Source organism: Anoplophora glabripennis, unplaced genomic scaffold (assembly GCF_000390285.2).
Source record: "Anoplophora glabripennis isolate ALB-LARVAE unplaced genomic scaffold, Agla_2.0 scaffold622, whole genome shotgun sequence".
Taxonomy (NCBI): domain Eukaryota; kingdom Metazoa; phylum Arthropoda; class Insecta; order Coleoptera; family Cerambycidae; genus Anoplophora; species Anoplophora glabripennis.
The window spans coordinates 69,671-86,869 of record NW_019416701.1 but is presented as its reverse complement, the minus strand read 5'-3'; the positions used below and the strand labels follow the sequence as shown (position 1 = coordinate 86,869).

Below are 17,199 nucleotides of genomic sequence, written 5' to 3'. Positions count from 1 at the left end.
GTAGCTATTATCATTATTTGTGATAAAATAAAAATATAAAATTTTGTTAGTAATACCTATGTGAGTAGTACAAGAAATAAACTATAAAGCAAGATTTTTAAGACATTTCTGGAGTTTATCGCTGAAACAGTTGTAACGCAAGCAGAATTCTTAAAACAAATTTGAATTATCTACTTTCGTTTTTTTTATTAGTTATGGGATTGTTCCTTGAGGAGTACTTTAAGTACACAAATTCAAATTTTTCATCGTGAAATATAAAACAAGGAAAGGCGGTCTTGAATGCTAAGCGAATGTTATTAACAAACTGTTAAATCTCTATTACCTTAGCTTTGGATTTGCATCTAGGAACATTACAATAGCTTTGTTCCTAGAGCAGTCCAAAACAGTTACAAACAGTTAAATGCATACGAATTTCGATATAATTTACATAAGGTTCAAAATTCATTGTTTCGAATTAAATGCAACTACGCTTGACTGTTCAAAATGCACTAGGAACAAAGCTAATATATGTATTATTTATAGCATTACTAATTTTTCTTAGGCGAAACTTCATTTTCACTAAAATAATAAACTTTAAATAAAAAAAACATACGTTTTATCTACTTTTTTAAAGAGCAAATTATTTAATTTATTTCTACCAGAGGGCAAGCGCATAACTTGAATCGACAATAGTTTGTGTTTTGAAAGCATCTACGTCAAACGTAAATATAATTACACACAGAGTGTAACTTTAAATGATGGTCAGTTTTTTTAGGGATACAATAAGTGCGTTTTCTCTAGAATACTATTCTAAAATATATATTTGTTTAAATCAAATAAAAAGTCCAGTTATAATTTGCTTTTTAAACTGCACCTAAACTATAAATATATCTGTTTTCCAAATCTAGATCAGTTTGTGCTAAATAAAACTACCCCCCTCGGAGACAAAATTCTTGTTACGGCCCTGTCCAACCTGTCATGGAAGTACCGTACTGTTTCTATGCATGGCGAACAATATTCTACCATCCGGTGCTTTCCAAATTACCTTTTATGTTTCATACCAAACACACAAGCTTCTGGTTTACGCGCTCTGATAATTTTTTTAGTGAACCATTTCTTTTTCCGCAATAGTCCTTACATGTCTGGTTTCAGTGGTTTCGCGTAATAAAAAAGTTGAACAAACTTTGTCTTAATATTAATAACTTTTGCACGGTACATAAGCACAGTAATCAAAGACAATTTGACAAACATGCAACAAAAAAATGTTTAAATTGTTAACATTTTTTTATTTGGTGTTATTGAAACGATTGTTTTAAGTTTTTTATTCTGCAAATTCCTCTGGTATATTGACTATATTTAACTATTACCAATTTCACGCTCACTGGCAATCAGTTATAGTTTGTTCAACCTTTACAAAATAAAATTCTAATTGTCACAATTGCATTTGGTTCAATATCCGTCTGCACAGCTAATGTCAATACCCCATTATAATATGAACGTGTTTTTCTTTAATGCGGATAAAACGATTTTCTTATGAATATCATGACGCTAATATAGATAATTGGGTTTTAGAAATTTTACGAACATAGGATTAGGATATTTTTAACTTTGGAGTAGTGAATATGCATGCATTTTTTCTTAGTGACGTACAGAAAGTTGAACTATAACCCGCCAAATTAACACTGACCCGAATCAGCTGCAGTGTGTAGGTGTAGATCATTTAACGTCTTTCTCACGTTGTTAAGGAATTGTAGTGAACTTCCTTTGTTATTTACACAAAAAAATCAAGCGTTATTGAAGTAAGGAGTGTTCTTGGTATTAAATGTCAGTCACTTGAGCTATTGCATGGAATATTGTAGAAGCACCGGTTGAGTTAAGGAAATATTGCTAACTGTTAAGTGCAATGCTCTCACTCCGATGTCCAATTTACTGTTACTTTTGATTATTGATGAAATTTTCGTATTTTAGAAAAAATATTTCTTAAATAAATAATAAACATTATATTTCTATAGGAATTTTTATTTAATTTTTCTCCATTAACGTTTTGAATTTAATTTGAAGATCTGAACCACACTTTATGTTAAAAAATTTCAAGTTTGTCTGCTTTCTGAGGAGCAGCAATAAGAAATGGTAAAATTATTTCTTTTACAAAAAATTGTGAAACTTGTATTTTTCTTGACAATTATTTTTGTTCAATCGTCATTGAAATTTCATTTACATCGAGTACCTCACGGTTCAGTTGTTGGCCCGCTATTATTAATTATGCCCATTAATGGCATATTGTTCTATTATATATCTAGGTATATTTCTGTTACATCTATTGAAAACTGTATTATACTTCAAAAGATCTGTCAAGGGCGGTGTCAAAATAATAAAGCACCTTAAAGAAGTTTCCATAGTATTTTGTATAATGCAACTGTTAGGTAGATATACTCCTCAACTGAATGATAACGTAGATTATCCTGTGCCATATAACATTCTATATTCTGTATTTTATTTTCTTGCTCTTATCTTATTTATCTACTTCACATAGCAATGTAATGCTACATATAATCAAGTTATACCATGTGTCCCGATCACAGGGAGTTTTCATTTTTATTTAGTACTAATGTAATGTTAAGTTTAGTATTTTAGGGCGTCAGTTTTAGATATAATTATTTCAGTACATTTTTTTTTGTCTTGTCAGAACAAGATATATATAAAAAATTATGGATAATTAGAATTGACTGTCAGACAGTGCATTTTAATTAAATAAAATAAAAATAAATTTCCGCAGAGTTGTAATTAAATTACTCTATCTGGGGCAACAATGATAATGTAGTAATGTTCTACATGATATTTTATACAATACAGTACCATATCCATAGTCCATAGTCCATTTTTTTCTTTTTAAAACACGTTTTCATCTTACTGGACATGACTGCATTGTAATTCATACACACTATTTTTAAAATCGTTGTTATTAAACTTGAGTTAACTAATAATACATGTTTAATTGCACTGAACCAGTAACTGGAACATTACAAAAATAAAGCAGTTGATAATAAAACAACTAAAGCGGGACTATCCAAAACTTGCTAATGTGAACATATGTAAAATGATAAGTCAATTAGTACAATTGCTTCGACAGATGTTTTACGATAAAATTATACCACAGATTGACTGTTTCTGATACTGTTATAAAAATATTTTAAGATATGTTAGCACCATCTTAATTTGCAGTGCAACATCTCAATAAAAAAATATAGATATACAGTGTGTCCAAGATAAAGATGGGATAAGCATTAGGTTCTAGGAAACGGTAAGAGATACGGGGTGGCTCAAATTAGGAAAAGTTGTGTTTTTTATACCTAACAATATGCTTAGAAAGTTTTGAAATTCCGGGTAATTCCGGAGATATCCGGAAAAAAACGAAATTTTGCAAAATCGTTTTATTTTTTTTCTGGCTTTATTTGAAACCGAATTTTAAAATAAATTGTACATTTACATTGCCACCTTTTTCGCTCTATCTAATGGCGTCAACATTTTTGCAATCTGACGTTTCGTCTTCGAGGGGCCATCATCTGGTTCATTTTTTAAAATACGTCGCTGCTATTTTTATGACAAAATCTAGTCATTTTTAATTCTGAATTAGATGATATTACTATTGTAATCGTTTAAAAAGGATTTAAGCTTGTTTTAACTATTATTTAAAATTTTTCCTGAGTACGGCTCTGAACGCTTTCAAAATATCTACATATTAGAGGAAGTCATAACAGTATAAAAGTCAATACAGTACAAAATATCCAACAATTTTTTTTACTACTATTAGCAATACTAATTAAAAATAATAAAACATTTCATGAATTCATATTATTTTTTTATTAGGTAGAACTTTTTTAAATTATTGATTTAAAAAAATTGTTGAATATTTTGTGCTGTATTGACTTTCATACTGTTATTACTTCCTCCAATAGATATTTTGAAAGCGTTCAGAGTCGTACTCAGGAAAAATTTTAAATATGTATACATAATAGTTAAAACAAGCTAAAAACCTTTTTAAACGATTACAATAGTAATATCATCTAATTCAGAATTAAAAATGACTTTGGATTTTGTCATAAACATAGCAGCGACGTATTTAAAAAAATGAATCTGATGATGGCCCCTCGAAAACGAAACGTCGGATTGCAAAAATGTTGATACCATTGAATAGAAGGAAAAAAAGTGGCAATGTAAATGTACAATTTATTTTCAAATTCGGTTTCAAATAAAGCCAGAAAAAAATAAAACTATTTTGCAAAATTTTGTTTTTTTCCGGATATCTCCGGAACTACCCGGAATTTTAAAACTTTCTAAACGGCATATTGTTGGGAATAAAAAAACCTTTTCTCTAATTTGAGCCACCCCGTATCTCTTACCGTTTCCTAGATCCTAATGCTATCCCATCCTTATCGTGGACACACTGTATATGTACATAATTTAGGAACGTCTTCCTAGGGCTTATAAATATAATGTACTACTTACTAATATCAAGATTGTGATAAGATAACAATTAAACAAATAGTATTAAATGAAATAAAATGGCAATTACTGTAAGTAGATACAAGGACAGTACTATTTTTAATAGTGTTTGCACTGACAAAAAAACTGAAGACATATTTTAACACAGAACATAGTTTCAGCGACAGTTTCAGTTATTATTTCCATCAAACAGTTTTCTAAAATAAATATATTCGAAATTTGTATCAATAAGCAATTAAAGACATTATTGACACATGAACATGTCACTTAATACCTAATTCCCCACTTTCATTATCGCAATGTAAATATTATTAAAAGAAAAATGTAGACCGCTTCTTATTTAATTTGGAGCAAGTAAACATAAATATGATATGTATGTAAAATAATGTTTAATAGCTTTTATTTTATGCGTGAAATATTTGTTTTCAAATGTGAGTATTGTCCTACTTTGTAGACCTTAAAAAAAGTCTGTCACATTTTAAAATATAAATAAAACAATAAATCAATAAACAAGAGTTTAGAATTTGTAATTTTTTATGTGTACAAAATTTGACGACTGGCAAAAATGCATTCTAAACATTTTTTTAAGAATCTTCGATATCTTTTCGAAAAGCCACAAACCACATTTTCCTTTCGACAGTTCGTTGTTATGTAACTATATTCGTTACGTTTGACGCAGTAACGATTTTTTAGGTATGTGCGACATCAGTCTGATGAGCATTCCTAAGTTTGTTAACCCTTGCGATGTGACTAACATTATAGTGTGGAGACATACAATTTAAAATAATTATCAGTTCAATATATTTACTTATATGTGAACGACTATAAGTATTGACGTTGTAATAAATCTTTTAAGGTACTATACATAGTAGGTTTTACCTATGACTCATTTTGAGAAACTTTATGAAATGGTTATGCAAAACATTGTATACAGGCTGGTATAAATTCGCTTCTCACTAGGGATCTCGGAAACGGTAAGAGGTACGAAGTAGCTTAAATGGGGGCAAAGTTGCGTAATCACGGGACCAACATTATGCCTCTAAAAAATCAAGGCTAACATGATTAGTTTTCGAAATATTTGAAAAAACCGAAATTTTGGAACTCTGTTTTTTGCTTCATTTCAGCCTTGTTTGAGGTGATATTGAAATAGAAGAACACTTTCTCAGGGCCACTTTTTGGCCCTCTACCGAATGGCATAATTAATTTTTGTATGTAACGTTTCGTCTCTCCAGGACCATACATCAACTTCATTTTTTTTTAAACCACCCTAGGAATTTTATTACATCTTTTGCAAGCCTTCATGATCCCCTGCCTCAGCCCGAACCAGATTCAGACGTTTTGTCTCTTTCAGTGTATTCGTTCCAAATTTATCTAAATTTTTTATTTAGATTTCTTTGTTTATTGAATTATCGTACACTGTAAGTGTCGTTAGACCCTGTGAAATCCATCTAGTTTTTAAACTATTACCACTACGCGATACAATAAAACATTTATTATTATTAACTATTACCATCACTTAATCATACATAACTCAATAAGTTATTGCATTAAAATTAAAACATTATTACAATTTTAATTTTATTATGATAAATTAATTCTTAAAAATGCATATGAACAACCAAAACGCCAACAGAATATTATTCTTTAAAAAATTTCAGTATGTGTTCAAAAATATTTTCGTTTTGGCAAAGGTTGAAAATGAAGATCAGCGTAATATTATCGAAATTTATTATATCTGTAACCACAACTGTGAAAGAGCATGTCAGATGTATTTGTATGAATATTCTGAAAAAAATAGATCGGAATTTGTTTGAATTTTGAGCACTCGAGAAGCCTAGAAATAACTATGGACACGGGAATAAAACTATAATGATGTTTTATTTTAATGCGTGGTGGTAATAGTTTAAATAACTAGATGGATTTCACAGGGTTTAGCGACACTTACAGTGTACGATAATTCAATAAACAAAAATCTAAATAAAAAATTTAGATAAATTTGGAACGAATACACTGGAGGTGAATTTTTCGAGACAAAACGTCTGAATCTGGATCGGGCTGAGGCAGTACAGTATTGGGGGTCATGATAGCTTGCAAAAAATATAATACAATTTCTAGGGTCGTATTTAAAAAAATGAAGTTGATGATGGTCCTGGAGAGACGAAACGTTACATATAAAAATTGATTATGCCATTCGATAGAGGGCAAACAGTGGCCATGAGAAAGTGTTCTTCTTTTTTTAATATCACCTCAAACAAGGTTGAAATTAAACAAACACGGATTTCCAAAATTTCGTTTTTTTTTCAAATATTTCGAAAACTAATCATGTTAGCTTTGATTTTTTTAGAGGCATAATGTTGGTCCCCTGATTACGTAACTTTACCCCCATTTAAGCTACTACCTCTTACCGTTTCCGAGATCCCTGTAGTGAGAAACGAATTTGTAACAGCCTGTATACCTAGACCATATTTCAAAAGTAAGTATCTACACTGAGGGAAATATCTGTTAGCCATAACTAAAAATTGATTAAATCTAACAAATTATCTGCTTTAAATACGGTAGTTAGAATACAATTTTTACCCTACTAGCAAGATATGTAAACGTCAATTAAAGTCAATTATCTAGTGCAGCAAGTTGTCTAGTTATCTTTAGTGGGAAGTAATGCTAAAAAAATGTACCTATTCACCTAAGAAGGTGCCCTCTTGTACTAGTAAAGCATCGACTTAAGATAGGTAGTGAAAAAACGTTAACAAGATAATTTTGACTAAGCTTGACATTTGATATTGTAACACTAATAAAAAAGACTATTATAACACGGATTGTCTTTGCAAAACTTTCTTATTGTTTGATTTCCGTCAGTGTAGCAAATAACATTTATAGGAAATTGTTAAAAATTTGCTGAACTTTCGAATTACAAATTTAAACATTTCTTATGCTTTTCAATCTACTGGTTTACCAATACCATCTCGTGTTTGATATAAGTTGGCACACCTCGTATAAGTGAACTGAGAAGCTCTTAAGTAAGATTGTATGTTGTGCAAATCAAAGAGAAAATATAAATATCTTATTACTTTTAATCAATCGTAACCAGCGAACTTGAGCTGAAACAAAAATATCGTAAGATATTACTAGACTCATTTTGTGAAATTTTGTACAACGGTAAAGCAAAACGTAATGCACATTGCACACCGTAGCCCAAAAGGATAATAACAACGTCGTTTAACAAAATTCTTGCTAATAATAATCACGGATAAAGATTGTTACACTTTCGTTTAAAAATTTAATTTTTTCTATACACTTTCGAATTATAAATCTACCTCGAGACCTCGAGTCTTATTATTATATAGTCTAACAATTATACTTCGTGTTTCATTTAAGCTGACACGTCCTGTATAAATTATCAAGAACCTTCCTCTAATTGTGAGGTAAGATCACCGCAAATAAAACTGCAAACACAAACTACCAGTCAACCGTGTCTAGGGAAATGAGCTGAAATGAAAGGCTCTCTTCATTTTTAATTTCTCTGTTTGTTCGCAGAGAACTGGTCAGGAACGAGTTGGCGTAATGAGCGGAAATTGGCAATAAAAGGATTACATTAAATCATAGTTTTAATTGCATCCAGCTATTTGACTACAGGTCAAGATGTAGCTTTCAATTAATTTAGTTCATGAATCAGTCCATTCACTCTCCTGAGGCTGGAGGTCGAAAGGCGCCACGTGCGGCTTTTTTGATTTTGCCTCTCCCTAGAATATTACGGCGACGGGACTGACAGGGCAGGACCGGCCTAAGGCGAGAGTCACAACAAAATTAGAAAATTGACATAACTGAAAATTTTATATAATAATAGTTATACTTTTATTGTAAAAAAAGTACAAGTGCACATTTTTACAAAAGTTGATTTACAACACTTGAAATGAAAAACAATTGAACTTAAACCTGTATAAAAAAATCTTATCCGTATTAAAAACTCTAAGCTTGAGGAAAGCATATCCTTTTGTAGTCTATGTTTTACAGTCACTGACAATGTAATAGTGCAATGATAAATTATTAATAACAAAAACAGCTATACTTAAAAGATCATTTGAATTTTGAAATTTAGAAGACTAAGGATGGTAATTTATAAATGTATGATCCAGTATGAAGAAAGAACATCCACAACATTCACATAGCTCACAACATGAACAATTTATGAATTCATTTTAATAATTAATCTAATGATTAATGATCTTGTTTTCTCTATAAATTGACAGTTTTTTCTATGAAAATAATGCCATCTCTTGGTTGCTTGTTTTTAACAAATGAGACAAATTTTTCAGATATTTATTGGTTAATCTGATTAATCTTTTTACTTTTATTTTTCTTTAAAAATGTCAGTATCCTGTACCCTTTGTGTGCAGGTATTCGATACTCTTCAGTTCAAACGATAGTCTAATGGCTATTAGGTATCACTTTTATGGCTTTTAATCCCTGGAATGCAGCCGAGCTTAATGTGGGTATTATATGACCGGAAAGGGAAATTCCACGAGTTTTGGTGTTGTGGAAGAACCACAACTACTGAATAACAATGATCGAATAATTACAATCGTCAGATACATGGTTGTAATAATGATTCGACCCAACTTACACGTATAAATACATGAAGAGTATTTCTACTACTCAGTTACAGGAAAGATTAATCAAATGCTAAATTCTGTTTATTTTTAAGAAGAGTTACGACAAAACAATTAAACACAGTTAGGTATATTGAAAAACCGTTTGAAATAAAGAAAAGTTGGATTTAATAGTATGAAAAGACTGAAAATCGAATTGTAGTTAAAATGGGAAGATACTAAAAATTATCTGACGCTTTCTAATGTTCATTACAGAAATTTAATGAAACCCAAAAATGTAATATAACACCGTCTGTTATCATCCAAAGATAAACTTTGTAAATACATTTTAACTCCTCGTATCACTACTACTATATAAATACACTTGTCAGAAATTATATTATTAATTAAGGTGACTCATTCAACAACGATTCTGACTGACTCAGAGCTTTCCCTGAAAACGTGCATTTTGTTGGAAAATTGCGGTGATTTTTTTGTATTAAACTGATTCATTTACAGCATAGGGATATGCAAAATTGATTATGAATTAAATTTTCTAAGAAAATTTCGTAACCGATTTTATATATTATTTATTGCAAATTGCAAAAAACTTAATTAATTAAATAATATTCTTCAGGTTTACATCAGGTTTGCCTATTTATTTTATGTATTTGGTTAGTAATTTTTTTTCAAAGTCTCTTTAAAAGTTCATAGAAATTCAATTCAAAGAACTGATTATGACTGTAGCAATATTGTGATAGTTACTAGTTACAAAATGCAAATTTGTAATGTTAATTATCTAATAACGTAATTATTTAATTTAAAAAGAAATACAAACTAGATAACAATCGACACAGATTTCTTTCACGTGAGAATTTAGGTAATATGTAACTATTGTTATGTTAATTTTATTATTATTATAATATTAAACAATATTATTGCGTTGAGATTTAAAAAATCTTTGTTCTGCAACATGAAATCTTTCTGTCGACAATTGGAAAAATACATATATGTACTTAGTGTTTAATAACTTCGTAGACAGATTCGATATATCGGGTATACATGTACTTGCGCATGTATATTTGCATTTCTTTATTTTTCTTCGGTACTTATAAATCTTTTAGATCAAAAAAGGTACATATTTATAAAAGGCACATACATGACAACTACCTACACAAGCCGATCAATGATGTAATAAATAAAAATGATAAGTTGTCAATATTGCCTATTATTAGGTATAGATAAGAATTAATCCTGGTAAATGTCATCAAATATTGATTTTTCTATGGAGAATTAATAAATATTCTTCAAATGGAGGTATTCCAGTTATTCTTAATTATTAGATTGGATTACTGTATCTATTTAAAACAACAAAAGGTTCCTTTTGTCTCTCTTTAATTTAGTACAGAAGGTCTTTAGTCATCGCTGTCAAGCTGAAGCAAATATTTCCGACTTCTGGAACACTACTTTTCAAAAAGGATTCAGATCTGAAGGAAATATGACGCTCTTTCAATTTAAACAATGAAATAAAAGCAAAACTTTCACTTAATTAATTTGTGTTTCCAAATGCCAAACTGTTTGCATACACTTTTGCTTAAAATGTAGGTACCTAAATAAGAAATTGGATGGGAAATTACCACGAGTGGGTATCCATGTAATAAATGTTTTACTTTCTACCTATCGTTAAATAACATTTAAATATGATCATTTGTTAGAAAACTTTTGAAAAGTACTTGATTTGGAGATGTGTATTTAAATGAAGGTTTACAAACGATCAAAAGTCAAAAGTTGTTTCATTTGTGAGTTACGAGAAGTTCAAATTGGAATTAAGGTAATACTTTTGAACCAAGTTCGACATGAGGCATAACAATATGATAAGATTTCAGCTCTATATAGGTATGGTGTGGTATATGTCAAATGAAACAAATTTGGCCTAATTATCATATGTTGACCCCAAGGTAGCATTTCTACACTTGTACACAAGAGTGGTCGATTTTAAACAAAATAACTGGAATAACTACGCACATATACATTTGTTCTCGTCGCAATATCGCAATATTGTATATTTATTTCAATTTCTAGTTCACCATCATCATTTCCAAGCCATTTAAATACTAGAGTTCATTCGGAGAACGTGACCTACAAGTTTCTTTGTTCCTGGCTATGCGGAGCTTATGAGGAAATACCAATTGTTATAGGTAGTTTATTACTTTTTAACGTTTACTGATACGCAGACTTTTGCATTGAATTTGAACTCTTTAAAAGCTACCCTTGGCTTTGTTTACATCTCTAAAGAAAGAAAGCAATTGATTACGTCCTCACTTTGTCCCAATCAACAACCGTTATTTCAAGAAGTGAAAGTGTGTGTGTATGACTAATGAAATCCAAATTTGGACATCCTGGCCACCCAAAATTATATATTTTTTATTTACCTGTGCCGTTAAAACACCCCTGACGGTTATACCCACTTGGGGTTCCACTTTTATCGTCACGCCAGGTTCGATGACGACTTCGGCGTTCCTCTCGACGATGAGGTCATTTCTTAACCAGTACGGACTCCTGGATTTGGTAAACACAAACTTGTCGTTGACTATCGTGCCCCCCGGGTGTTCCGTAGCTTGATTTTGAATTTGTGGGTCATTCGCTTTTGTGTACGTATAGTAATCCGTTGTTTCCTGCAGCAGGACCAAGTCGAAGAACACCACGAACGAGGAGAAGGCCAATAACGTCCTCAAGAAATTGCACATCTTATTTTTTCCACTGCCGCATCACAGTACGCACTAATGATCGTTCTGGGAATTATTTATCGATAAAGCGGCCTGAGATAAAACGATCACAGGACAATGAAAGGCTTTCGCGATGCCTTGGCATTCTATTGTTAATTAGAAGGGGCGCACTGCACTAGAAAATCAACCCACCTAAGCACAAGTTTAAAGTTCTGCAGCACACGCGAAGCAGGCACTGGATTCCGCTTGTTTTTTAACTGTCGTTAGGGGAGGACGGAAGGTGCGGTTATACTCGTTTTTTACGTGTAAAATGAGTCACGTGACGTCGTACGGCCAGGTAACCCCCACTCACCTGTCTCAGGTAAGAGAACAGGTGCGATCGTACATTGTTTCTCCGCCAGATAGCGATGTTTACTGGACCGGGACTGGTCAGTTCGAAATCTGGGGTCGCTGTGAGTTTCTGAGTTATGGAGACGGCGTCCGTTGGATGTAATTTGGCGTAGGTAGACGGTATAATTGTCCCGAGTAATTATGGCTATTAGCGACAGGACAGAGGCAGGTCGTCGATTAGAGCTGTTAGTCACATTATCTCTGATAATCTTATTTGTTTTGTTTTATCTAAGGTATCGCGCTTGTTTCACTGATAAAGTAATTATTACAAAATATACAGGGCGGACGCGGGAACTTTTTTGGTTCTTTTGACCACTGCGCTAAGTGCACAAAACAGAAATTTTTAACGTAGCAATTCTTAATGTAATAGGAAAGATTCTTTTGATGAAATTCGATCCAAAATGCGATATAAAGTATTTATAAAATAAAGTCAATAAATCCAGTTATTCAAGTTAGTCATATGTTTCATTGGAATACTCGAAAAACAGATAATGATTCGACAGAGAAGAGACAGAGAGTGGATAACTTCCCTGTGATAGAGGGATGAGTGATGAGGCAAAATCCTGAAAAAACTAGCAATTTTCATTAAATAGAATGAAACGACCCAGGTACAAAAAGCAGTTTAGAAAAGAATTATTTTGAAAATTTAATAAATTTCCGGTCACTAAATTAAGAAAATACATAACTTTTCAAAAAAGAAGGAATGTTACCTGCGATTTGGACATTTAATTGGTGTTAAAAAAATTTAAAACGCACGCTCAATTTCGCAGAAAAATCATATTTATGAGATATAGAGGTTGAGCGACACTAAAAAATATACCTAAATAAAATCGAACAAAAATAACGTTTCGAATTGTTTTAAAACAAAATTCGGTAGTAAAACATGCATAGGTACATATATTTGAAGAAATATAATATAAAATATAATTATAAATAATAAGTAAATGTAAATATCATAAATAAGTTATACAGGGTGAGTCATTAATAATGGCACACAGCTTAATGGCAGATTGTTGACGTCAAAATATAGCGATTGAGCCAAAAAATATGCCTTAGTCAATTGTTGCTCCTTTTCGTTCTACAGGGTGTTAAACTTGAAAAAATATTTTCGATTTTTTGCTATATTTTAAGTATGTATATGGACCGATTGTTTTGAAAATTTGTAGTTTAACGTTTGTTAAGGTGGAAAAATACGAATATGCAATCTGCCATTAAGCTGTGTACCATTATTAATGACTCACCCTGTATAGTAAATAACCACTGTTATCAAAGTACGTGTAAACCAAATTCATTTGAGTCCTAAGAGTGGGATGCACAGTGTGGTAATAAAGTAGTGGAGTGGGGAGTATATGCCTTTTTATGCGATCACAATTACATTAAAACACAACATTCTGTTTTACTGGCTTAGTGTGTAATTTCTCATGAGATTTTATTCAGTCAATAAGCGATCGTATTATCTCGAGCGTAGACGTAACGGTTTGTCATTGTTCATTGTAAACGAATCATTAACATTGGTGACGCTAAAATTTAGTCAGTACCAGCCGTGCAATATTGGTTGCCTGTATCGTAAATGTTTTTACAATATTAACATCAGTAGTATAACTGTAATACGTTATTTATAAAATTATGTTTTGCTATTACCAAATATTCTTGCAATTAGTTTGATGATCAAAACAGCAATATGTTATAGTTGTAATAGAATTTCTGACATTTAGAACAATTAAAGAAAAAAACATCGTTTCAAGATGTCCGTCTATAGTGTATTAAAGTTAGATGTCTAGATATGATTTTTTGATCTTCTTCCAGGCTACACCGATACGTACTTTTCAAACCTCGATCCATCGATAAAGTATCGATACAGAAAAATATCAATACGTATCACCAACACTATAAATCACTAGATCAAATCGTATAGTTCTCTCAGTAGAGTTGTCTCAAAATCTTATGAGCTTTGACCTTGATATGCGCAGAAACATAATTCCGACGGTCGCCTAAATTATTCTACGTCCTAAAAACATTACATCCATTATTCAGTCTTTATCGAGCTCTCGTAGCGTAAACGAGCCTTTGCACCGATTACAAATATAATAAAATGATCTATTCTTCATTATTTTAATTTAAGCAATAAAAAAATATATAACGAACGTTCACCAGTTGACTTTATTGATGCCCGAGCGCCATAGTTCATTTCTGGTTGTAATGAGGCACGTGGTCTAATTCTGAGTCAATGTTTTCACAACGTGCTTATTAGAAGAATTATGTGGATACGGCCTTTCGCGGCTCATGAAATTTTGAAACTACTATACTCTCATATTTTCGCATTTTTATTTAATAGTATTACGACACAGATCAGTAAGGACATGCACTTCTTTATAAATTCATTTTATTTTATGAGGATAACGAATTCTGACCGTGAGCAAGTCAGCCATATTGAAAGGTAGTAAATTCTCCTCTGTTCTGTGGATTAAATGCTTTGGGATTTTTAAATTTCTTAGAGAAATTGATTTTTGGCCAACCATTCATGTAAAATAGATACAGCAACTACATTTATTTATACAGATAATACAGCAGCAACAAAAATATATTCATAGCGAATTGACGAACAGAAAATATAGATTGAACACTGTAAGAAAATTACAAAATACAACCCCAGGTGCACCAATAAAATTACAGTCCCAAAACAAGCTAATTCATCTTCTTACTTCGTTCGCTCACTCGTTAATTCTACCCATCTGATTCCAATTGAAACTAGTTCACTGCGTACTTGTAAACATAACCTATTTATATTCTGATTTCTGATCTGATATGTCAAATCATAACCTAACAAATGATATAAACAAAGTATTTAGAATTTAAAAAATGGATCCCATAGTGCTTTTTGATGGATATTCTAAAATTGAAAACGGAAATTACTACGCCAACTGTTCTTGCGTTTTAATCAAGGGCCCACCAAATGTAATTGTAGACACCATGACTGCTTGGGATGGAGATAAACTAGTAAAAGCGTTAAACAAAGAATCGTTTGCTCCTGACGATATAAATTATGTGGTTTGCACACATGGGCATTCCGATCATATAGGATGTAATTATTTGTTTCAAAAAGCAATACATATCGTAGGTCATAGTATTTCATATAAAAACAAATACGAAATTGATCACGACTTCAAGAGCAGCTACGAATATATTATAAACGATAGAATTAAAGTTTCTCCTACTCCTGGCCATACTTTACAGGATGTTAGTGTAATAGTGAACTCATCTAGGGGAGTAACGGCAATCACAGGAGATTTATTTGAGAAATTTGAGGACTTAACAGATGATAATATATGGAAGGAGGCGGGAAGTGATTCTGAGGAGTTGCAGAGGATTAATAGACAGAAAATCTTGATATTGTCTGATTTTATAATTCCAGGACATGGACCTATGTTTAAAGTTCCACAAAGATTTAAGAACCCAGGATAAAAAGTTAATTACATGATTTATGTGTACAGGAAAAAAATTTCCCCATTTGCTTACTCTGTAAAATCAATTATTTGTTGGGTATTTGCAATTTTTTTTGACTAGACTAATTTTTTATAGACATTATTTGAAATATGTTGCGCAGTTTAACAGATATTTATTAAAGAAAATCAACCTTGTTGAACTAGAAGTTTGCTAAATTCAGTGACTGTTAATAATTTTGCTGAAGATGTAAAAAATAAATAGATTATTTACAAGGAATTTGTTTATAAAACTTTTAGGTAACTCTTGCTTGTTAAATTTCTTCAAAAAAAGAAATACTGCTTGATATAATTTTTTTACGTTTAATATTAATACAATTATTTATTTCAATCTGGTAAGATTAAATTGGTTTAAGAATGGATTAAATAATTAATCATATTGAAATATATATTTTATTTTTGTAATTCTTAAAAATTCTAAATTGTAATAAACATAAATAAAATTAAAATTAAATAATTCTAACAGTGGTAATCTTAGAATATGAAGGTAATTGTTAAAATGCTGCAATGACAACAATTCATTTAAAAAGCCTACCAACTGTGAATTATATTTATGTAAATAATCTCTAAAATAATAAAAAGGTACAGTAAAAGTATAAGGTGTATACTAATTTTGACCAAAAAATTTGCTGATATCTAGGTAGATTTAAAACATTTTCCAGGTTGAGAAAATGTATCAGTTTGTTTTTAAGGGAGCACCATTTTCCAATTTTTTTTTTCAGGAATAATATTTAACAAATGATTTTTTCAAATAATATACAGTATACACTTATATCTAAAAGTATTAATCAAGTTTGACAGACAGTTTAAAAAAGTCCAGACAATGTAACTTTTGTTTGTAATACTGTGTTAAATACTTTTGCACCAAAATTATAAAAATTGTTATTCTGTACAAGTTATTAAGAGCTTTATTATTGAAAAAACAGTACTACCTCCATATATAATAAATAATGAATTTAATTAAAATTTCTCGAATTAAAAAAATATGTAAGGAGCCTAAGGTAAAATTAAAAGTACCACAAAAAATGGAATTCTTTCAGTTTTCTTTACTATTGACTAATACAGAAATTTAAATTGGGTCAAAATACATAATATTAGAATTTGGTCAAAAATGCCAATATTTTTCAAAAACCTATTTATAATATTCGATTTATACTACGCTTTGAACTAATTTAAATGCAGTGACAACTTGTGAAAATTAAAATGATCATATATTGATAACAAAGCATTTACCCATACTGATTTTTAGGAAATGATTTCTGGATCTTTATGAAGAAAAATATTCAAATTAAAATTTGCAAAGTAAAAAATTCAAATAGGGGTGACCCTGAAATCTTGAAAAGGGTTACACATGTAATTGCGAATTATGTTTCCTTAATTTGCACAAAAAATTGGAAATCGAATATTAATATTAAATTCAAGTTTAAATATATGTTGGTATTATGATCATTTCGCAAAAAATAAAAAAAAAACACCTGATTATGTATTAGCTGATAATGAATAAAAATATTAATA

General features: G+C 30.7%; 2 protein-coding genes across 3 annotated transcripts in view; one reads left to right on the top strand and one right to left on the bottom strand.

Moving 5' to 3' along the window:
* Positions 1-12,228, bottom strand: part of LOC108914090 (protein bark beetle) — a 29,215-nt gene extending 16,987 nt beyond the window's left edge. For both annotated transcript variants that reach the window (XM_018719797.2, XM_018719798.2), the window contains exon 1: positions 11,501-12,228. In XM_018719797.2, coding sequence (XP_018575313.1) covers positions 11,501-11,815 — 315 coding nt within the window. In that variant the 5' untranslated portion in view covers positions 11,816-12,228. The remainder of the gene's footprint in view (positions 1-11,500) is intronic.
* A 2,762-nt stretch (positions 12,229-14,990) lies between these two features.
* On the top strand, positions 14,991-15,940 carry LOC108914094 (metallo-beta-lactamase domain-containing protein 1). The gene has a single exon (XM_018719802.1). It carries the CDS (start codon positions 15,044-15,046, stop codon positions 15,644-15,646), a length of 603 nt encoding a protein of 200 aa, XP_018575318.1. The 5' UTR covers positions 14,991-15,043; the 3' UTR covers positions 15,647-15,940.
* The last annotated feature ends 1,259 nt before the right edge of the window (positions 15,941-17,199 follow it).